General features: G+C 43.7%; 1 protein-coding gene across 6 annotated transcripts in view; it reads left to right on the top strand.

Annotated features, from left to right (window-relative positions):
* The window catches only part of LOC117722331 (nuclear autoantigen Sp-100-like), a 64,742-nt gene that overhangs the window by 6,861 nt on the left and 34,592 nt on the right, over nucleotides 1-23,289 (top strand). For 5 of the 6 annotated variants that reach the window (XR_013104620.1, XM_076914883.1, XM_076914881.1 and 2 more), the window contains exons 2-11: nucleotides 1,334-1,493; nucleotides 3,629-3,797; nucleotides 4,699-4,770; nucleotides 6,430-6,495; nucleotides 8,070-8,159; nucleotides 10,669-10,818; nucleotides 11,208-11,270; nucleotides 17,305-17,451; nucleotides 18,667-18,738; nucleotides 20,880-20,927. Coding sequence is in view for 5 of the 6 variants with exons in the window: in XM_076914883.1 (XP_076770998.1) it covers nucleotides 1,334-1,493; nucleotides 3,629-3,797; nucleotides 4,699-4,770; nucleotides 6,430-6,495; nucleotides 8,070-8,159; nucleotides 10,669-10,818; nucleotides 11,208-11,270; nucleotides 17,305-17,451; nucleotides 18,667-18,738; nucleotides 20,880-20,927 (1,037 nt within the window). In the remaining variant the exon portion in view is untranslated. The remainder of the gene's footprint in view (nucleotides 1-1,333; nucleotides 1,494-3,628; nucleotides 3,798-4,698; nucleotides 4,771-6,429; nucleotides 6,496-8,069; nucleotides 8,160-10,668; nucleotides 10,819-11,207; nucleotides 11,271-17,304; nucleotides 17,452-18,666; nucleotides 18,739-20,879; nucleotides 20,928-23,289) is intronic. The other variant, XM_076914882.1, reaches the window with a different exon arrangement.

The following is a 23,289-nucleotide window of genomic DNA, read 5'->3' as shown; positions in this document are numbered from 1 at the left end:
AGAATGTACTAGCATTTTGTCCCTTTTTATTGCATAATAATATTTCATTGCATAGATTGCCCAGTGTTATCTCTCTACTCACCAATTAAAGGCCATTTCAATGGCTTCTAATTTTTGGCTACCAGCAATACCTCCAGAAATATTTCCATATAATTTGGTGAGAACATTACTTTTCATCAATTCTGTATGAGAACAACTAGTAGTTGAATTTTCAAATCATAATTAGCATTATGTTTAATTTAATTTTTTATATGACAGTGGTCTGCAATGTTGGGAGCCGACTTTTAGCAGAAAGTGGCTATCAGCTTTGCAGCCATCTTGAGCCATATACCCTGATAAGAGATGTGATTACAATAGCCTACAACAGCTGAGCACACTCTGATAACATCATGGTTTAGGTACCCAGGATCTTTCCTTGGGTGTGTGAGATTAAAGGTGTGTGAGATTAAAGGTGTGTGACTTAAAGGTGTGACTTAGAGATCAGATTTAGAGACAAGACCTAAGGGCATGATTTAAAGGCATGACCTAAAGGCATGGCTTAGAAGTGAGACATATAAAGGCGAGAGGCAGACAGAAGAGAGATCAGAGAATCAGACACTTTAGACAGTACAACTTAGAGAACAATTTGGAGTAACAGAGATTCAGACACTAGGAGTAGGAGTAGACAGACATTAGACACTCAGCAGAGAACACAGGAGTACAACTAGGAACTAGGAACTAGGAATTAGGAACTCAAGACTTGGGATTTGGACTTGGAAGAGAGACTGAAGAATAAACGGGATTTGAATCACACTCTGTCTGGTCTCCATTCTTCGAGTCCGTCCTCACTCTCTCTCTTACTGAACCCTGACCCGCAGACTGGAGCAGCAACTTGGGTCGGGAAACGGTGGCTGCCAAGCGTGGAGTGGAGAGGGCCACAACATTTTTGGCTGCCCAAAGTGGGGCAGCTCGGGCCTCAACATTTTTGGCACCTGAACGTGGGCTAGTGCGGTTCTCAACACTGCAGTATATATGCATGTATACACAAACATTCCCATGTGTGAGAGCTTATGTATGTGCAGATGCACATGGCTGTGTGCACACATGTGTGAGGAAGCCAGAGTCAATGCTCAGCTTCCCTTTCCATCAGTCTCCATCTTATAGAATGAGGCAGCGTCTCTCTCACTTGAACCCAGAGCTTCCAGGTTAGCTGTTGATGCATTGGGGTTAACTCAAGACATTTGTCCTGTGTGTGTTAGTTCCACAAAGTCTTTCTTTCATGTATAAAACCTTATAGTTTCCGCAAGCATCTATTGTACTGATAACCATCTTCCCATGGTATTTTCCCCTCTAGGATGTCCAGCGAACATGAGAACACAGACAGGTTTCCCCCAAAATGTATATTCAAGCACTTCAAGAGACAGAAAGTGGCTATTTCTAATGCGATAAAAACTGCATTTCCTTTTCTTGAGGGCCTCCGAGACCATGAACTTATCACTGGTAAAATGTATGATGTAAGTGAAATTTATCTCATCATAATCTAGTAAACAAGCTCAAAATTAAGTTACACTTTGATATCCTGGATCCAAACTTCAAATTGATGACCAAGAGGTTTTTAAAATTGGACTTAATTTTTTAAAAAGATTTCATTTCTTAGGTTCATATGTGTATTTATGTGTTCCTGTATGTGTGTGAGTTTGTGAGTGTGTGTGTGTATGCATGTGTGTATGTATGCATGCATATGTGTGCATGTTCACATAGGAGCTAATGCCCACAGAGCCCAGAAAAGGGCTCCAGATTCTCTGAAACTGGAGTTACAGGTCATTGTGAGCCACCTGATATAGGTGTTGGGAATGGAACCCAGGTTCTCTGCCAGAGCTACACATGCTCTGAATCACTTAGCATCTCTCCAGCCCCAGGACTAAATTTTGACCAAGAAAGCTCATGGACTCTCATAGCACTTTGTAGAAGTATCAGTTACAATATTAAATTCATCAATTATGAATCAGAATTATCACCTCAGATTTAAAATCTTGGTTTCCTGTAAGTGATACCTATCATGAAAATATTTCTGGGTATGTTCTTTGTGGGTATTAAGGGAGAGGAGAAGCAGAGGCCCCAGGAGATGGGCCTGCTTCTGTCTGAGAGAACACTGTCCCATGGCACGTTCTGGCATCAGTGAGTATTGCTGAAGTCAAGCTTGATCAGAATGGGAGTTCTCCATGGATGAGCAATGGCTCGCACATGTCACACCATGTAATATATGCAATCTAAATGAAGCTAAACTAAGGAAATGAACTAAAACTCAAAGGTGATTTTAATTAACTGTTCAATTATTTTATCAAACTGACTTCATAAAATTTCAGTTAGTACATTCTAGTGTCAGAAATGTTTATTTTAAAAACCTAGATTTGAAAACATTAAAACCTACAGAGTGTTTAATATTTTTAAAAATTATTTTTATTTTATATGTATGAGTGTTTTGTCTGTGTGTATATCTGTGCACCAACTGTGCCCCTGGTGCCTTTGGTAGTTAGAAGAGAATGCCCTAGATCCTCTGGAACTGGAGTTATACAAATGGTTATGAACTACCATGGGGGTACTGGGAATTGAACTCAGGACCTCTGGAAGAGAAGCCACTGTTCTTAATCACTAAGCCATCTCTCTAGCCCCTCTAGTGTTTCTTTTGCCTAATGAATATGCCACTCTCCAGTAGGATTCAAAATCAGAGGGAATGGATATCTTATTTCCTTCGTGATAAATCAGTGTTAAATAAAAGGCCAGGACTTGTCCTGTTAATAGAACACCATTGGACACCTGCCAAATATACTCCAAAATTAGCCTTGCTATGAGATATACAGTAGTTTGCCTTTTTAAAAAAAATGTATTTATCTTTATTCTTTCATGTACACCTATTCTGCCTGCATCTACGTGTGCATAGCACTTGTGTGCCTGGTACCCATGGAGGCCAGAAACGAACACTGAATCATCACATGGAACTGGAGTTACAGATGTTTGTGAGCTCTTGCACTGGTGCTGAGAACTGAACTTGGGTCCTTTGCAGAGCAGCAGGCGCTGTCAATCACCCAGCCATCTCTTCAGCCCCTCTACACACTTAAAAAACTATTAAATTTATTGTTAATTTACTTGTGAGCATGTGTGTGTGTGAGTGTGTGTGTGTGTGTGTGTATATGTGTGTGTGTGTGTGTGTGTGTGTTGTATTGTCATATATGTATGAGTCAGCTGCTGAGCACATGGAGAAGTAAGAAACCAACTGTGGCTGGTTGGTTCCTGCTTCCACCATCTGATTCCCAGGGATTGAATTCAGACTATCAGGATTGGTGGCAAGTGCTTCTGCTCACTGAGTGATCTCACCAGCCACATTGTTGACTTTAACCTATGTTTCCCTTTCAAAGGTGGCCCTTCTCACATATCATAGAAATGAGGATGGTAGCCCAAAGGTACCAGTGATTACTTTCAAAGAGACAATATTTACTTGTTATATGAAATAGTCATGCAAACATAAAGCTTACCCCTAGAAGACATGTTTGTAGGAGATGGGGTACCCTTACTATAATTGTTTTTCAGGGATCTTCTGTGACTCAGAAGCCTGCACTGAAATTTTCTCTATTCTATATTTTTATTTAAGGATTTGCAAGAGTCTCTTAGAGCACTGGTCCCTGTAGACAAAGTGATCTACAGAGCCCTGGAAGAACTGGAGAAGAACTTTAAAAGGGAGGTCCTGAATGAATTGTTCAATAAAGTCAACATGGAGAAGTACCCTCATTTGAAAGCCATTTGTGAAAGCTTTAAAAATGGTAATTGGGTTTAACATCGCCCCTTGAGAGCACAGTCTTTTTGCTGTTGACAAACATATATTAATTTTTTTATCATCTGCCATATATCATACAGGCCAGTTGAGGATATAGCAGTACAAAACTAATGTGTCATGCGTCATCTGAAAACTTATGACTAATGGCTACAGTGGACACCCTCCAGAGCTCTGCTGCTGGGCGTTTAGGCTCTCAGGACGATGGGAGGCATACCACCATCAGCTTATGTGGAAGAGGACAGGACTAGACATGCTGATTGTCAGTAGGGTAGCACTGTTGTGTCTCTTCAGTGGGAACCCTTAGAATGATATACATGGCAGTCCATCAAATTGGTTACCACCCACCTGAGTGACAGCTCAGCTGTGGGTGCAGGATCCATCTTAGTATAGCACCTCAGGCTCATAGAAACCAATAATCTGTGAGCCAGCTTTTCAACCCCATCTTGCCCATCTTCAAAGCTGCCTGGGACTTCCCTTTGGTATGTGCCAGATCCTAGACCTTTGATCCATGCAAACCTCCTGTTTCTTCTTACCATTGTGATACCCTGGGAGCCATGTTTTGCTTCTATTTTTTCTGTTCTGATGTATTCCTTCACTGCCCTCTGAACACTGGAAGAGGAACACAGCTCACAGAGTTTCTTTTTCTTTTTTTTATTCTTGACCTTGAGTGTTTCATTTCTGTGTGGGCAGCATAAAGTCAATTCTGGGAGAATTCTGTCTCCCAGGGCATGATGGGTGAACCTTGTCATAGGAAACCCATTGAACTTGGAGTGACTGGAAAGCTAGAAATTCCTAAATGTGTAATTGTGAGACACAGTCCCTATTCCCTGTTAGAGATGTCTAATGGCTGTCTCCTCTTCTTCCCTCTCCCTCTCCTCCTACTTCAGAGTTCCCGAATGAATTGTGTTTCCAAGGAAGTGATGGAGAGGATCCCAACTCCCAGCTAAGTCTTGAACAAGGTAATTACAGCTGCAGAAAGTTTCTTATCTCCTCTGAGAATAGGAAATAAAGGTGACCATTAGAAGAGTGTGAATCAGAAGAAATAAAGACAGCAAGGCAGGTAGTGGGTATGAGCCTGGTGTTAACTTTCCAGTACTGGGACAAATTACCCAAGAGGAGCTGGACATGCAAAACCCTGAGGCCCGAGAATTGTGAGTTTGAGGCCAGCAATTTACATAGGAAAACTCTCTCAAAAACAAAACAGAACCTGGCGAGTCAATTTCTTTGGGTTCATGGATTTAGAGACTTTAGTCCAGATGGTTTGACCTCACCATTTAAGGCCTATGTTGGGGCAGAACTTCAAAGTAACAGAATTGTTGAAGCAAAGCTGTTCACTTCATGGGGTCCTGGAAGAAAGGCAAGAGAGGAGGTGCCTGTGGCCCTTCAAAGGTAGACCCCTGGTGATCCACCTTCCTTCTACTGGGCTCTGCTGATTGTTGTTATTACCAGAATCCATTAGTGCTATTCTGAAGGGCAGACCTTTAATATATGAGCCTTGGAAGGAAGAGGCATCTGAGAATCAATAGTTGACCAACCTCTAATGGGATATAGGATCCTGGCAAAGCTACCATGACAACAGATGGTCACCCTGATACCCACGATGAAGGAATCTGGGCCCAGTGTCATGTCAGGAATCCAGATTGAAAGATACTGACTATTCAGAAGCCACTGCAATTTAGAAAAGCCCCCAATGGAATGAACATAGCAAAGGGTGAAACTCTATGGTCCACAGTAGCCTCAAAGGGGAAACACTCTGTAAGAAAGATGTTCCTGTTTTTTTCTGTGTACTCTTACATCTCTTACCCCATGTGTGTGATGGGTGGGATGTTCCCACACTAACCAAGTTTCCAGACACTAGTAGTGTGTCTTATAGTTTAATTAAATTCAGATAAGGGGCTCAGTATCATAATAGACAGAAAGAATTAAAGACAATGGCAGACAAATCCATTTAGTTTCTTCCTTTGCTTAGCATCTACTCTTGATTCCTGTCTAACCCTACTCCCTTTAAGGACTGGTATCCTTCAGATGCCCAGTTTATAGATGAGGAAGCTGCAATTGGGAGAGACCATGTGTGGAGTGTTCACAGGGTCAAATGAAGAAGCAAGAATCCAGGCATTCTTGAGGCAGACTCTATGTTCTTGAGCGTGTACTGCCAATCATGAAAACATGAAACAGAAGTGGGGAAAATATGAAGAGAAAATACAGGAAGGAAACAAGAATAGGAGCGAAGGGAGGCAAACAGTCATTGAATCCTGGGGAGAAGGCCAGCAGGCATGGGCCATTTGATATATAGTCTGAGGCCATTGTGTGAAAGGAGATATGGTCCTGGGAAGACCACAGGGCAGGGAAGCTCTGGGGACCCATGTGGGACTATTTTCTTCAGGGATATGAAGACAAATCATCACCAGGTGCTAGTATGTTCCAGGCAGGACTCAACTCAGCCAGGGGTGACCCTTGTACCCTGCCCCATGACCTTAGTCTGACCTCAAGAATCAGGGGGAATTTAACAGCTCCAGATGAACTCTGGATTGGTGCCTTACTGTGCTATATAGCCTTTGCTTCATAAAGAACCCACCTGCTCCAACTCCTGAAATGAACATTTTTTTTTTTCTCCTTAGGACCTAGTGGCAGCTGTTCTCAAGCAAGCCTGACCTGGTCACCCTTAGATCCGTCCTCATCTGAGGGTCTGTTCTTGTTGACTCTATAAACATTCCTGTCTTATCCCATGGTTCCCAGTTTGCCTTTGTTGCTGTGATAAAGCACCATGACCAAAAGCAACTTGGGGAGGAAAGGGTGTATTTCGTCTTATAGAGTGTTGCTTACCTGCTTGCTGCCCATGGCTTACTCAGCCTGATTTCTTCCATATCTGAGGACCACTGACGCAAGGTGACACCACCCACAGTGGGCTGGGCCTTCCCATGTCAGTCATTAATCAAGAGGCCTCTAGGGACTTGCCTACAGGTCAATCAGATATCGGAAATGTTCTCAATCATTCTTCCCTCTTCCCAGATGATCTTACCTTGTTTTGTTGACAAACAAAATACAAAGAAACAAAAAACTCACCCACACACTGTAAGTGTGGGCATGCTCTTTTCTTGTGTTTTTGATGTCCACAACATTATCTACATTTATAGTTTCTCCAAGTTTAGGGTTTAGATATTGGGGCCTTGGTCCTCTGGATTGTGTAGAAAGGTTCCAACTTCTGTATGTGTTGCCCGTATATGTGGACCCACAGTGGTTTGCCTGTGCTTTGCTTGACTATGACTAGATACTGCCTACTTGCTCTGCTCTTGTGTCCAGTGGTGGTTAGAAGGGTGTGATGAGAATGCTCCTTCTGTGAGGCAGCAAATTTTTCTCCTTGGGTTTACCTCATCGGATCATGACACAGCTGGACTCCCTATATGATACTTTCATTTGCTATTACTGGGCTAACTGGTTGGGAATCCCTCTCTAGACAAGATGGAGCACCAAAAAACCCTTTGGGATTTTTTTTTTATTTTGTTGTTTGTTTATTTGTTGAAACAGGGTTTCCTTGTGTAGCCCTGGCTGTCCTGGAGCTGTATACCAGACTGGCCTTTGAACTTACAGAGATCAGCCTGCTCTGCATCCAGAATGCTAGTATTAAAGGCATGCACCACCACTGCCTGGCTTCCCTTGATGTTCTAATAAAACCCTCTACTTTCTCAACTTAATAGATATTTAAACTATTACTAATTTGGAATATTCTAAATTCCAGGCATTGATTATTATGGTTTTCTTTTCTGATATATCAGATATTGATACAGGTATTGTATTTGTCTTCTCAATAACTTAAAGTTGATGATGGATTCAGAGAATGAGAAGTTCATTTCAGAGGATCTAATCTTTCACCCATCTAAATATTGGGATTCAGTTATGCCTTAAGATCCTGACGGAATAGAAATGTCTGAGTTGAAATTCTGCCTTTGTGAGCCTAGACAGGTTACCCGGCCTGTCTGGGCCCTGGTGTCAACTCCTATGAAAGGGATGTGACAATGGTATATGCACCAGACAGATGTCAAGTGACACTGTGAAGGGCATTTATAGTCATGTTGCATCATGACATCACTGTTGCAGACATTTCTTGTTGTTGTAGTTGTTGTTGTCACTTCAGATTCTCTGTCAGTGTCATTTGTACCTGCTTCCAGAATCCAAGCTTCTCACCGTTGCATTAAATGAGTATTTTCTTCTGTCTGTGTATCTATCATGAATACTCACTATGAAATCTATTATTCCTCAGTCTGGAGAAGTAATGATAGAAGAAATTTCAGCTTCATCCAGGTAAATCAAACTGAGAATCATCAACTCTCCAAATCACCGAATCACCTCGGTATGTATGCTTTAGTATTTATTTCTTTATTCCAAGACTCATCTCTGGAAACACATGTCTAGCACTTTGGAAGACTTGCTGTGGAGGTTCCAGGTGGGATATGTCATTTAAAAAGAAATTTCTTAAAATTAACAGCTCAAATTTTAAAATGTTTTAAGATTGATTTTTTTAAATGTGTGTGTAGTGTTGTCTGCAGTTATGTATATATAGCATGTGTGTTCCTTGTCCCCTAAGATAACAGAAGACAGTGTCAGATAGCCTGAAACTGGAGTCATGGACAGTTGTGAGGTACCACGTGGGTGCTGGAAACCATAGCCAGGTCCTCTCTGCATGACAGCAAGTGTTCTTAACCACTGCACCACCTCTCCATCTACCACCACACCTCCACACAAAAACACAAACCCAAACAAGCAAAACAACTCTCCAGAGTGGCTACTGAAATAATTGTTATACATTTCAAAATCTTCTACTCAAAATTTTTAGCATTTGAAAGTATAGTAATATCCAGGAGCCTGAATTCCTAACTGTCTTTCTGCAGGTGCACAGTGTGGGAATAAGAAGCAATTAGTGGGTGGGATTGTGGTCAGTGATGAACAGAGGGAGGGGATGCAGTGGAGAGGAGGGATGCAGTGGGGAGGAGGGAGGTATTGGGAAGGAGAGATGCAGTGGAGAGGAGAGATGCAGTGGGGAGGAGGGATGCAGTGCGGAGAAGGGATGCAGTGAAGAGGAGGGATGCAGTGAAGAGGAGGGATGCAGTGAAGATGAGGGATGCAGTGAAGAGGAGGGGTGCAGTGAAGAGGAGGGGTGCAGTGGGGAGGAAGGGTACAGTGGGGAGGAGAGGTGCAGTGGGGAGGAGAGGTGCAGTGGGGGGGAGGGGTGCAGTGTGGAGGAGAGGTGCAGTGGGGAGGAGGGGTGCAGTGAAGAGGAAGGATGAAGTGAAGAGGAGGGATGCAGTGAAGAGGAAGGATACAGTGAAGAGGAGGGATGCAGTGAAGAGGAGGGATGCAGTGAAGATGAGGGATGCAGTGAAGAGGAGGGGTGCAGTGAAGAGGTGGGGTGCAGTGGAGAGGATAGATGCAGTGGGGAGGAAGGGTACAGTGTGGAGGAGAGGTGCAGTGGGGAGGAGAGGTGCAGTGGGGAGGAGAGGTGCAGTGGGGGGGAGGGGTGCAGTGGGGAGGAGAGGTGCAGTGGGGAGGAGGAGTGCAGTGGGGAGGGGAGATGCAGTGGGGAGAAGGGATGCAGTGAAGAGGAGGGATGCAGTGAAGAGGAGGGATGCAGTGAAGAGGAGGGATGCAGTGAAGAGGAGGGATGCAGTGGAGAGGAGGGGTGCAGTGGAGAGGATAGACGCAGTAGGGAGGAAGGGTACAGTGGGGAGGAGAGGTGCAGTGGAGAGGAGAGGTGCAGTGGGGGGAGGGTTGCAGTGGGGAGGAGGGTTGCAGTGGAGAGGAGGGTTGCAGTGGGGAGGAGGGATGCAGTGGGGAGGAGGGATGTAGTGGGGAGGAGGGGTGCAGTGGGGAGGAGGGGTGCAGTGGGGAGGAGGGAAGCAGGCAAAACAGGTAAAGTCTTCCTGAGTGTGTGATCTGGAGCAACTCTATCTGGAAATGGCATCCTAATGATGCCAATGGCAGGGTTCGATGGGTGTGCAAAACTAACAACCCACCCAGACGGGCTGAAGAGTGAACAATTAGCCATCGATCTGTATATCCGATAGTCTGAGCTAGCAGAGGCACAGGCTGTGATGCACATACATGGGGTAAGGACTGTAATCACACCCATAACCCTGAAAGGCAGCTCTAACCATTGTAGATTAAGGCAGCTCTAACCACTGTAGATTGTGACAAAGTACACAACCAGGGATACATTCCATGTTAAGGCTTCTATTATTAACTTTCCAACTATTTTTCTCTGTAACTTAACTTTTTTTAGAAAAAAAAAACTAAACAGAAAAACCATGAAACTGTACTGCATAATATATTATTCATTCACATACTGTTGAGTTTAGGGGACTAGAGTGGGCTGGGAAGACAGAATCCACTATGGACCAGGGAGGCTCCCTGTAGGGAAAGACAGGGTGTTAATTCTGAATTTGTTTGCTCTGGGACCTGGTCCCCATCCAGCCCATGCTTGGCTCAGACCTTGGCTCTGGTCTCAGGTCTCTGCTTTCTTTGACAAGTTTTCTTTCTAACCAGCTTCCTACAATATTCCTAACAAGAGTGACATTTGCAAATGCTTATAGAGAATAGAGAAAGCAAATTCCAGGATTCCTCCATCCCTATTTTGGGACTCATTTTAACTCTCCTTTCCCAAACTTCCCCTCCCCCAAGTCCCTCCTTCAGGCCAACCCTGCTCCAGATTCTGACTACCTAATCACCTTGCCATTACCTGCTAGGTTCCTTTAGGCCCTCTCCCAGAGTTTTCAACCCTCTCTGTCTTCAGAGTGGTCTCTCATTTCCTATTGAATCCTGATGCAATGGGGAAATAAGTGTTTATAAAACAAAATCCTTTCTAGTTCCAAGTTTGCCTGAAGATGGACTCTCGGAAGACTGTGAAACCGTACAGATTGACAGAATAAGAGATGCCACCACCAACACCCACAACAATACTGACCCAGAAAGGAAACCAGTAATCATGCCTGGAGGCCCAGGTTCTGTGCCTGAGGGTAAGATGGACCCAAGGTGAAGGGTTCAGAAGCTCTGAGATGGATCAGAGGAGCAGGATGATGTCTGATGCAGGAAGACAATATTTAGGCACGAAGAGGCAAGGATGGAACTTGATGTACGGCTGAGACCTGGAGCAGGTAGTTGGGAAAGAAACTCAAAAGGCAGGAAAGAGTTGGAAAAGCCTTGCTGGGGAAAAGAGGCTAAAAGCAGGAGTCAGAGGGGTTGGCCACAGAGTCACAGAGCACTGATGCCTTCCAGGGCTGGGATAGCCATGCATGCAGATGAGGCTAGAAGTAGAATCAGAGATGAAAAGCAGGGTGAAGGATAGACGGAAGCTGGGAAAGAGCAAGGCTCTGTGGGATCTCACCCGTGGTCTTTCCATCTTCAGATTCTGGTGAACTTCCAGTCCAGATGGATGGCAGAGAGGCTGCTACCCCCAAGCTGCACTGGGGTAAAAACAGTAACTATTGCTTACCTTCCTCCCTTTGTTTTTCAGATGTTTTGTATGTGTTTGGTAGAGTTTTGTTTTACTTATTTGTTTGTTTGTTTGTTTGTTTGTTTGAAAAAGCTTAACCATTTTCAAAATTGACTATTGAAAAAAAAGTGTTATGTATATTTGGGGTTGGCAGTGTAGCTCAGTGGTGCAATGCTTGTCTAGCATGTGTGAGGTCTTTGGTTCAATCCCAGCATCTCTCTCTCTCTCTCTCTCTCTCTCTCTCTCTCTCTCTCTCTCTCTCTCTCTCTCTCTCACACACACACACACACACACACACAATCTCAGGTGGTATAGTATTTTAAATTTACTGTGGAATGGCTACATCAAGGTATGTGTATTACCTCTTTTGGTTGGTTGGTTGGTTGGTTGGTTGGTTGGTTGGTTGGTTGGTTAGTTTTGTTTTTTATTTTGTAGTAAGAATACTTAAAGAAGCATTACCTCAGAGATTTCTTGAGAACACAGTATATTTTTTATCATGTTGTACAATGGACCATTTTGAAGTTATTCTTCCTGACTGAAGTTTTATGTCCATTATGGCTTCAGTCCCCCTCCTCACCCCCACTCCTCTCTCTCTCTCTCTGAGTCGGTCCTTTTCCCACGGCACCTAAAGTGAAATTATGCAGCTTCTCTGTGCCTGCCTTGCTCCATGTAATGTTCTTGTTCATCCACGTTGTCTCAGTTGGCAGGGTCTTCTTTGTTTTAAGGTTAGCTGTTTAGGCTGATTCCAGATGTGGAGACTGTCAAGCTGTAACAAATACTGGGGCCTCTTTAGCAGACTGATTTTAATTCTCTGGTTTATGTTCACAGTACAGAAAATTGTCAAATCACATGGTGGTTCTATTTTCAAGTTTTTGGAGGAAATTCCATACTGACTTTCTCTTAGTATCTGTGGGGATTTACATCACCATTCACAGCTACAGGGCCCCCTTTCTTCCATGGCAACATTTACACTTATTCTCGATTGTCTTTTTGGTGATAGCCATTCTAACTGGTTTGAGGCAGCATCTCATTTGAGTTTCTTGATGCCTTAGTTAGAGGTTCTATTACTGCAATGAAACACCATGACCAAAAAGCAAGTTGAAAGTGAAACACTCTGTTTGACTTCCACACTACTGTTCATCACCAAAGGTAGTCAGGACAGAAACTCAAGCAGGGCAGGAACCTTAAAGCAGAAGCTGATACAGAGACCATGGAGAAGTGCTGCTCAAAGGTTTGCTTCCTCTGGCTTGCCTGTTTTCTTATAGAACCCAGGACCTCCAGTGCAGGGATGAAACCACCCACCATGGGCTGGGCCCTCATCATTGGTCACTAGTTAAGAAAATGCCTTGCAGTTGGATCTCATGGAGGCATTTTCTCAATTGAGGCTCCTTCCTCTCTGATAACTCTAGCTTGTGTCAAGTTGACATAAAACCATAAAATTGTGCCATCCATGATTATGGCTCTGGGCACCTTTTTCTGTCCCTGTTACTCATTCGCAGGTCTATGGAATTGAAGCATTGAAGGTAGGTATCCTTTTGTGAAGGAAACATTTTTCAACATTAAATACTGATGTTTGCTATGAGTTTCTATAAATAGCTTTGAGTTATAATTACAATATCGTTTCTGACTTTTAGATTAGGAAGACATTTGCTGGCCTGTTATGTTTTTTTTTTGTTGTTTGTTTGTTTTTAAAACAGGGTTTCTCTATGTAGCCCTGGCTGTCCTGGAACTCACTCTGTAGACCAGGCTGGCCTTGAACTCAGAAATCCACCTGCCTCTGCCTCCCAAGTGTTTGGATTAAAGGCGTGCGCCACCACTGCCTAGCAGCTGGCCTGTTTTTAATAAGTGACTTTTAATGATGAACTCAACCCCATTTGTTGTGGTATATGTAAAATCAGATTGGAGACTTTCATGCTTCTACCTGGACATTTATATCCTTCCATGAGTTTGGAAATTTTTGTGTTATATCTTTAAAGTTTTTCTTTCTCTGCTCCTTCACAAAGGAATTAGGCCTAGATTTTGAGGTGAGCTGTTTGCCAAGAGCCTAAGACTGTGGCGTATAGCAGGCTTGAAGGTCCAAGTCACAAGTACTAGCTTGGATCTCATAGGGGTTTAGTTTTGGGTTCACTGGGGCAGCACCAGTGTTGAGGTCCAAAACAAAGCTTGGGTCTTACTTCTCTGTCCTGCCCTTGGCTGGAAGGTGTCCATTTCTATGCTGTGCTGCTTGGGATTAGGGACAGTTTAAAGCTGCCCTCTCTGCCATCCTCAATATCCTTTCTTGTTGTCTTGCCTCAGCTAGGTGCTGCGGTCGCTCACACGGTTCCCTTGGGTATCGGGAAGGTATTTTCACGCATGCACTTGTTCAGTCTGACGGCTGGGAAATGATTATCAGATTGTTCTCAAATCAGCTTTCTATGTCCATCCTTGTTTTTAAAATTGTTCTCTGCTTTTGAAGGATAGCAAACATCTCTCCCTTGTTTTCTTCTGTGCTGTCCACCCTCATCCAGACACATGGGCTTTATGCAGGCGTCTCTGGGTGATTTTTTTAACGTGTGTGAGAGAGACAGGAGAAAGAGTATTGCTCAGTTTAACAGAGGGGCACCCCTGTAGAGAAAGCAAGGAAAGAGAAACGGGCAGTACCAGCTAGAGAATAATAGTAATGGCGGGAAGGCAGGCAGATTTTAGACTAGTGAGGAGCTCAAACATTCCCGTGTAGGTTGAGGGATAAAATGACATACGACTTTCTTCTTAGAAGTTCAGTGACCAGGAAAATCTTGTAGAGCATTTCCTGTCAGCTTTTCAAGGAAGGAAGTCCAGAGGAAAGACCTTCTGATAGAAGACTGGGTGGAACTAGGGGAGACCTTTCATGATGGCTGAGGAGCTGGCAAGGAACATAATAGAGAAGGGTGGCCTGAGACATCCAGGAGGGGACACAGGGGCAGACAATAGGTGCATCAAGGAGACTCCCCTCGAACACAAAGTATGTAGAGTATGGTGAGGAGGATCTCTCTCTCTCTCTCTCTCTCTCTCTCTCTCTCTCTCTCTCTCTCTTTCTGCAGACTCTTTGCCTCCTTAGTCTTTTTTCTTTTATTGAATATTATATTTACATTTCAGACTTTATCCCCTTACCCCATTCCCCCCCACCACCCAGGAACCTCCTATCTCATCCTCCCTCCCCATGTTTCCATGAGGATTTACCCTCACCTACCCCCCCACTCCCCTCTCCCCACCCCTGAATTCCCCCACACTTGGTGTTCAGCCTTCATGGGACCAAGGATCTCCTTTCTCACCTATGCCCAACAAGGCCATCCTCCCCTACATGTACAGATGGAGTCATGGGTTCCTCCCTATGTGCTCCCAGGCTGGTGGTTTAGACCCTGGGAGCTCTGGTTAGTTGGTATTGTTGCTCTCCTCATGGGGCCACAAACCCTTTCAGCTCCTTCAGTCTTCTCTCTAACTCCTCCATTGGGAACCCCTTGATCAGATCTATGGTTAGCTGTGAGCATCTGCCTCTGAATATGTCAGACTCTGGCAGACCTCTAAGGAGACAGCTATATCAGGCTCTTGTCAGCATGCACTTCCTGACATCCACATCAGTGTCTACCTTTGGTGACTGCACATGGGATGGATACTCAGGTGGAATGGTCTCCAGACGGCCCCTCCTTCAGTTTCTGTCCCACACTTTGTCTCCATATTTGCTCCCTTGAGTATTTTTGTTACTCCTCCTAAGTAGGACCGAGGCATCCACACTCGGTCTTCCTTCTTCATGAGCTTCATGTGGTCTGTGAGTTGAATCTTAGCTATTTCAAGCTTTTGGGCTAATATCTGCTTATCTGTTGGCTCCTAAACACACTGGTCTAGCCCAGGTCTGTCCTCTTTCTCGACTTACTTCTGCAAGTGTCTAAAGACCTGCTGAAGACCTGAAGGATGTCTCTCTGTGGTGGCTCTTTTGGTGCCTTCCACTCAATAATGTAAGAGATGACCCCCCCCCGCCCCAATTTAGTGGCTTAAAGCTTCTCCTACCTTATTTGGCACTGCATCTCCAGCCTGCCACTCTGTGTGCATCCCCTGGCCCTGTCATCCCACATAGGACCCCCCAACACGATCATTTAAACTAGAGGAACAAGCTTCCCTTTGGCTTTGCCTCTCTCATGTTGTTCCCTTCAGATTTCTTGTCTTGTGCCAAAGAAAGCTCTTCCAAAGACGAACTGGGTTAGAGAGATGGCTCAGTGACTAAGAAGGCTGGAGCTCTTACAGAGGACCCAGGTTCAGCTCCACAACCACGTTTAAGTCCAGTTTCAGGGAATCTCACACCCTTTTTCTGACCTCCTGGGACATTTGTGTACAAACTAACAAGCAGGGGGAAATGCTCACCTACATAAAGTAAAACTAAAATAAGTGCAAACTAGTTCATGTGGCTTTTAAAGCCCAATGCTTTCTGTAGCTCTCAGCATTTGTCTGCGTTGTCAGAGTGGCAATGAGGGTTGGCGGCCATGCTCATATCCCTGTCACTTGCTTCTTACCCTAACACCATGTGCCGCACACTTATTGTCTTGCATTTGCTATGCTCCTGTCTCTTCAGCCTCTGCTGGTTATGGGAAGCATGTGATCTGGGGAGACAGTCGGATGTAATCTCTTAAGCTTGAAAGCATACATATCTGAGAGCTCAATGATTACATCCCTCAGCAAAGAATAAGAGAAACACGTGCTAATCAGAAGCCATTGGAAAGGTTGGGAATAAGACACAGACCTCAGCCCCAGCACTAATGAGGAAGAAGAAGGATAGAAGAAGAGAGATCAGGAGTTCTAGGTTATCCTCAGATACACAGTTCGGGGCAAATCTGGGCTACATGAAACCCTGTCTCAAAATAAATGATTCAACACACATACACACAAGAAAGAATATATCTAGTAGTAGTATTATTAAAAACTAAATAACTAAATAACTAAAACAGAGCAAGTCAGCGTATTTCTATAATATCAAAAATAATAATACAGAAGACTCTCACAAACATAATATATATATAAACACATATTATATACACACATATATGTACATGTATAGATTTGGGAGTACTTGGCTTCTTTGAGACTAGAGAAACAAAAACATGGTTATGATTTCATTTATATTGTTTACATAAGTAGCAAAATTACTCTAGGTCTTAAATAATGGAGATAATGGTTGGCTTTGAGAAAGACCATGGGGATAGTGGAATGTGTCACCCAAAAGATTCTAGAGTGCTGGTCATTTGCTTTTTAATCCAAGTGATAGATTCACTTTATAATCATTTAATCCCACTTTTATATATAAATGTTATGCAGAAGTTAGAATTTTTTAATCTTATCTTTGTTTTTTGAAACAAAGGGACATAAGTTCACAAACAGCCCAGGCCTTATGTCCCCCCCATCTTAGCCTTCCAAGTGCTGGGATTGCAGGTGTATCTCACCATGCCTGGTTAATTTTTATCTTTAAAAATATTAAAATCAATTCTCTATCCAAGGATTCTAGGAATGGGTAGAAAGGAAGATGAGAACTGAGTGGGTAGGAAATTTCAGGAAGAAGGATCATTCATGGTATTCAAAATGTTCTTCTTGAGAGTTAAATGAAAATACTTTGTGTATATCTGTATGTGTTTGTATGTGTGTACACACATGTGTACTTGTCTACATGTATATGTGTGCATGTGTATGCAGAGGCCAGAGGTCAACCTCTGGTTATGGTGTCCTTTGCAGTTATTGTCCACCAATTTTTTTTTGAATCAGGTCTTTCATTGGCCGGGAGCTTACTGATTAGGCTGAGGTTGTTGGTAGTTGGCTGGCCAGTGATGCCCTGGCATTCACCTGTCTCTATCTGCTGAGTGCTGGGATTGCAAATGGCTGCCACTTACGTGTCTTTTTATGTGGCTCCCGGGTCTCAAATTCAGGTCCTCACACTTACGCATCAAGCCTTTAATGACTGGGCTGTCTCCTCAGTCCCTGAACATAATTTATTCATTGTAATTTGGCCCAGGAGCTGTGCATGTCAACCATGAACTCCAGATTAATCCATGTTTTGTGGATCTGGTAGATATAAAGAAGGAGAATTCATCATTTTTCTTGGATGTTAATCAACAGACCCAAGCAAGGACCAACCAAAATGAGGAGTCTGAGATAATAGGTAAGGATAACTGAAAGAATTGTAACAGATTCCCGGGCAAGGGGATTACATGTCATCAGGGACCTTTGGGGCAGCCCAGCTAGTCAGAAGGAGGCAGGAAGGGAAAGTGAACCACCAAAGCCAACCTTCAACTTAGCAGAAGAAAGTGGGGGAAAATTAAGGCAGAAGTGAGAAACAGAGGTTAATAAGTGCTGAGGCAAGAAGAAGAAGGAGGAGGAGGAGGAAGAGGAGGAGGAGGAGAGGAGGAGAGAAGGAGGAGGAGAGGAGGAGGAGGAGAGGAGGAGGAGGAGAGGAGGAGGAGGAGAGGAGGAGGAGGAGGAGAAGAAGAAGAAGAAGAAGGAGAATAAGAAGAAGAAGAAGAAGAAGAAGAAAAAGAAGAACAACAACAACAACAAGAACAAGAAGAAGAAGAAGAAGAAGAAGAAGAAGAAGAAGAAGAAGAAGAAGAAGAAGAGGAAGAAGAAGAAGAACAACAACAACAACAAGAACAAGAAGAAGAACAAGAACAAGAAGAAGAACAAGAAGAACAAGAACAAGAAGAACAAGAACAAGAAGAACAAGAAGAAGAAGAAAAAGAAGAAGAAGAAGAAGAAGAAGAAGAAGAAGAAGAAGAAGAAGAAGAAGAAGAAGAACAACAACAACAACAACAACAACAACAACAACAAGAAGAAGGCAAATGGAGGTTGGTGTGGGGAGAATAAAAGTTAAGAAACACAGAGAAAAAAATATATCAAGGAATCAAGATATGTATAAGAAGAGATGGACAGGGAAACATACCCAAGACAGGCATGAAGATGTCCATCACTAGATACAAATGAAGAACAAGAGTGATGGACAGAGCCATGAAGAAATCTAAGGAGCAAAATGGAAATGAAAGAAAGAGATGGGTGAGGAAGTGAGAACCAGAATGAGGGTGTAGATGACATGTGTGTCAGTGACTGGGAGGGAGCACCTCTGTGCAGATGAGATTCATGTCAGTGGCTGGAGGGAGCACTTCTGTGCTGACGAGATACATGTCAGTGGCTGGAGGGAGCACCTCTGTGCAGAGGATATGCATGTCAGTAACTGGGAAGGAGCACCTCTGCACCAGTTATGGGCTCACAGCCTTGAGTTAAATGTTCTGGCCTTCCTAGTTCTCACACTCAGGTGTCCCCTGCTGTGTGGGCCTGCTGTCACCCCTAAGATACCTAAGAGACTTTTCTTTCCTTTGTGCAGAACTCAGCAGTGGGGATTCTGATGATGGAGAAAACTTCTCAAATGCTTCCACCTCAGTCCCCTCCCAGCCAGGTAAGGAGACCCAGGTAGCAAGGCAAGCTGTGGGTATCTGAGTCACAAGCTACTGTGTTATGATGGGGTTTGTTCCAAGTCTGTTCTGTATGCTGGATCTCTGGGACTTGTTCTGTGCATTGATTTTTATTTGATTCTTTTGGAAAATGCACAGAAATAGTTGCATACTATTTGGAAGATTAGGCTTATCAATCAATCATCCTCTTAGTAGATATAGTCATCCATTGATAACATGATAGAAACAGTCGTGTGTGTGTGTCCATGCATATGTTCTTGGAGGTCAGGTGACAATCCCAGGTGTTTGTCCCTACTATCCATTTCTAACCTCTTGATCATTGCTGCATATGCCAGGCTAGCTGGACCACAAGCTTCCAGGGAGTCTGTCTCTGCCTCGTGTCCTACTACAATGAACCCTAGGATCACAGACCTATTCTGCAGTGTCTGACTTCATGTCATGGATTCCTGGGATCTAAAACTAGGTCCTCATGCTTGTGAAACAAGCATTTTGCCTACTGAGCCATCCCTCCAGCCTCACGAGTTTGTTTGTTAAGATAGTTATCAAGTTTATTAAATGTTAGACTCATCCAGGGATTTCTATAAAAAAGCCTACCATTCCTTTATCAGAAGGTCATAATGTCATCTGTTCAGAAACTTAGACTAGAGTCCAAGGACAACTCATCAAACAATCTTGTGTAGGCAGAAATAGAGGCTTGAGATAAAAAAAAAAACATTCTGAGATCCAGAGTTATTTCTGACAAACTTCTTCATCAAGTCATGGCTTACATAGGGATTTCTCAAAAGACTTTACAGTTAATATGTGCTTCTTTACAACATCCTTAAAGAATAAATAGAACGACATCAACAGCCTTTTTCCTAACTGGGGTGGGGGAGCGGGGACAAATACAGATGACATGTGCCTGTGTCTTCTCCAAAGTCTCATGGAAAACTAGACTGGCATCCTGGATTCTAGGTTATTCCTTACATAAACTGTGAGACAGGAAGGTTTCCAGGAGTGATATCCTGAGCCTGTAATCCCAGCACTCAGCAGTGGAGACAGGAGGCTCAGGGGCTCAAGGTCGTTCTTGACTGCACCTGACTCTTCCTCAAAACAACAGAAACATATGACTGTGCACACATATGTGCGTGCACATGTGTGTGCACACACAGAGAGAATCAAAGGTTGAATTATCCTAACCCTATCTGTTTTGTTGGAAGATTTAAGATTCCATAGTGTGCCCTTAGTGATTCATTTTCCCTTTATGATTTAGATCTGATTAGATCCAGAAGATTTTAGAAATGTGCTTCCTCAGAGAAAATACACTAGGGAAAGACCTGAGATCAAATGAAAAACGCTTCTCAGTCTTAACAGTTAAAAAAGAGCAAACTCTGAAGTGATGCCTTCATTCCAGCTGTTCATGTACCTTCTGAAGAAAGCAGAAATGTGTTTCAGGTTTTAGACCACTCTCATACTCTTTTAGTGTTGAGCAAACTGCCCCGCCCACTAAGTTCTCAGATGTGTCTATGGTTCCAATGCAAAGGTTATTTTTCAGAGACATGTGGGAGGTATCAGATCTATGGGGAATGTTGAACATAAGATTTTGAAGGTCTCAGCCGGGCGGTGGTGGCGCACGCCTTTAACCCCAGCACTTGGGAGGCAGAGGCAGGTGGATTTCTGAGTTTGAGGGCAGCCTGGTCTACAGAGTGAGTTCCAGGACAGCCAGGGCTACACAGAGAAACCCTACTATACAGAGAAACCTACTAGTGCTCTAGAGTACAGATGCTCACAAAGAACTAAAGAGCAGACGATGGTGGTGGCCCGTGCCTTTCATCCTAGTACTTAGGAAACTGGGAGGCAGAGGCAGGTGGATCTCTGTGAGTTCGAAGCCAGCCTGCTCTACAGAGCAAGTTCTGGACAGCCAGGGCTGAGAGAAACCTTGTCTAAATACAACAACAATGACAACAAAAAGAATCACACAGCAATCTAGTATGGGTCCTGGTTTTAGGAGGAAGGGCCTCGAGAAGCAGATCCGGTGACGAGGAACATACTTTCAGATTGCCTAAGACTGCAGGCTCATCTGATCTAAAGCCACAGAACTTGACTCTGAGAACAAATAATGGTTTTCCTCCCTTTTATCTTACAGTGCCCGAATATTCCACAAAACCTCCCACACGGAGAACATACAGAAGAGGTAAGAGAAAATAAGGGCTCTTTGGGAGCGTTAATGAACTGTGTGTTCAACAAGAGACTCACTCTAATTCTAGGCTCTATTCTTCAAAGTACAACAAATGTACTTTTGAATTGTAGGTCATTCCTACCTTAAGTTTTATATCGATCAGGCAGGCTAACTGCTTTAACAAATAAGTCCAAAAAGTTAATGATTTCATATAGTAAAAGTTTTTTTAAATATTTAATTGAAGTTCCATATTTTCTCAGTGAACAACCTACAGATTTTTAGATGAAGAGTTGCCTGGCCCTTATTTCCAGTGGTCATCAGGGAAATAGCCAAGCAGAAGACTCTCTATCTTTACTTCACACTCCCATACAAACCCTGAGAGACAAGCATTGCTGTCAAAACCTATTGATCAGGATTCAAAAGCCACAGAAGATCCCAAAAGGAACACGTTTTTTAAAAGGTGTGGTGTGAGAAGACAGAGAGGCAGTACCCGCAGAGATGGCCCTGGGGTGAAAGATTCTCAACTTCAGGCTTAGAGAGTGAGGATAAAATATTAACCTGGAAGTCACACAGATTTGAAAGGACAATCGTGGTTCCAAGGGTAGGGACCTTCCTACCCTGACACTCCAGAGCTTCGCAATTTTTTTCTAGTTTCTTCCTTCTAGGGTTTTCTTTTTCCTGGTTCCCATCTTACACTGAGACCCCCAGTGACATTTCTGCAGTGAGAGGGTATTAGCATAGCACACTCTCTCTGTCTCTGTTTCTCTCTGTCTCTCTGTCTCTCTGTCTCTCTGTCTCTCTGTCTCTCTGTCTCTGTCTCTGTCTCTCTCTCTCTCTCTCTCTCTCTCTCTCTCTCTCTCTCTCTCTCTCTCTCTCTCTCTGTGTGTGTGTGTAGTAGACAAGAAGATGTCTTTTTTTTGGGGGGGGGGAATTCTACTTTCTTGTCTTTTTTTTTTTCAGAGCTGAGGACTGAACCCAGGGCCTGGTACTTGCTAGGCAAGTGCTCTACCACTGAGCTAAATCCCCAGCCCCAAGATATCATTTTTTTAGGTGCCATTTTTTTTTCAATGTTTATACAAAGACAAAATTGATTAAAAAAATGATTATACAAGACGAAAACTTCCACTGGCCTGAAGCTCACCAAATGTGCTGGTCTGCTTGGCCAGTGAGCCCCAGGGGCTTGTATGTCTCTACCTTCTTAGCACTGGGGTTTTGAGTACATGCCACCATGCCCGGCTTCATTCATTCATTCATTCATTCATTCATTTATAAAAACACATGGGTTCTGCATCAAACTCAGGTGCCCAGGCTCACCAAGCACTGCATTCACCGAGTCAGCTCAGCTCTGTGAGCAGCACTCCAAACCCATAAAACAAGGCTTTCAGAAGCCTGGTGCTCAGTACTGAGCTTGAAAAGCATAAGGCTGGTTTGTCTCCACTCCGGTTCAGTGTCTGCTCCCTGCGGAGCTTTACTGTGACCACAGGGCATAGCATACCTTAAGCCGCCTGCGAGACCATCTGGAGTTTTTGAAAACTAAAAGAAGTCGGGCAGTGGTGGCGCACACCTTTAACCCCAGCACTTAGGAGGCAGAGGCAGGCGGATTTCTGAGTTTGAGGCCAGCCTGGTCTACAGAGTGAGTTCCAGGACAGCCAGGACTACACAGAGAAACCCTGTCTCCAAAACAAAACAAAAAAACTAAAAGAAATCTGTCAGGTCTTAAAGAAACCTGGAAAGAGTCTCACTCAGTACCTGTGGCTCCTCCCAGCGAACGCTTCTCACCCCGCCCCCTACTCTAACACACACCCCCCCCACCCCCCATCCCCCCCTTTCTGATCCTATTTAACTTCAGCCCGGACACAAGGTGTCCACAAGGTGTCTCTTGTCCTCTTGGGAAGTAGCTCTGCTCCTGGATCTTTCTTGGCCTCACCTCCCACCTTCTCTCATGGCTCCGTTCAGCCTGCTGGCCATTTTCACATTTTCAGTCTAGACTCTTCCAAATGCCTCGTGCTCTCCCTCGCTCATATCTACAAGGAAGGATCCCTCTCAACGATGCCAAGAAGCAGCCATGTCCTCATTTTTTTTTTCATTCAAAATCATTATGAATTGTGGCTTAATGGAATAATTGTAGTTGAATGGCAATGCTCCTTTTATTATATTTGTTTCATTTTATATTTGCATTTTTACATCTTTGCCAGACCCATCAGTCCCTACATATTGAGTTCGTGGGATGATTTGCAGTGAGGACTAAAGGACTCGGGATCTCTATCCCGACAGAAAAGATCATGAAAGCATCTTTATAGTCCAAATACTCTCCTCTACTACTGAGGTAGTCAGAGAATTCCTATGGCCATTTTAGTTCTAGTTTACTGGTGTTATT

Source organism: Arvicanthis niloticus, chromosome 17, assembly GCF_011762505.2.
Source record: "Arvicanthis niloticus isolate mArvNil1 chromosome 17, mArvNil1.pat.X, whole genome shotgun sequence".
Classification (NCBI taxonomy): Eukaryota; Metazoa; Chordata; class Mammalia; order Rodentia; family Muridae; genus Arvicanthis; species Arvicanthis niloticus.
This window is presented reverse-complemented; position numbering and strand designations above follow the sequence as displayed.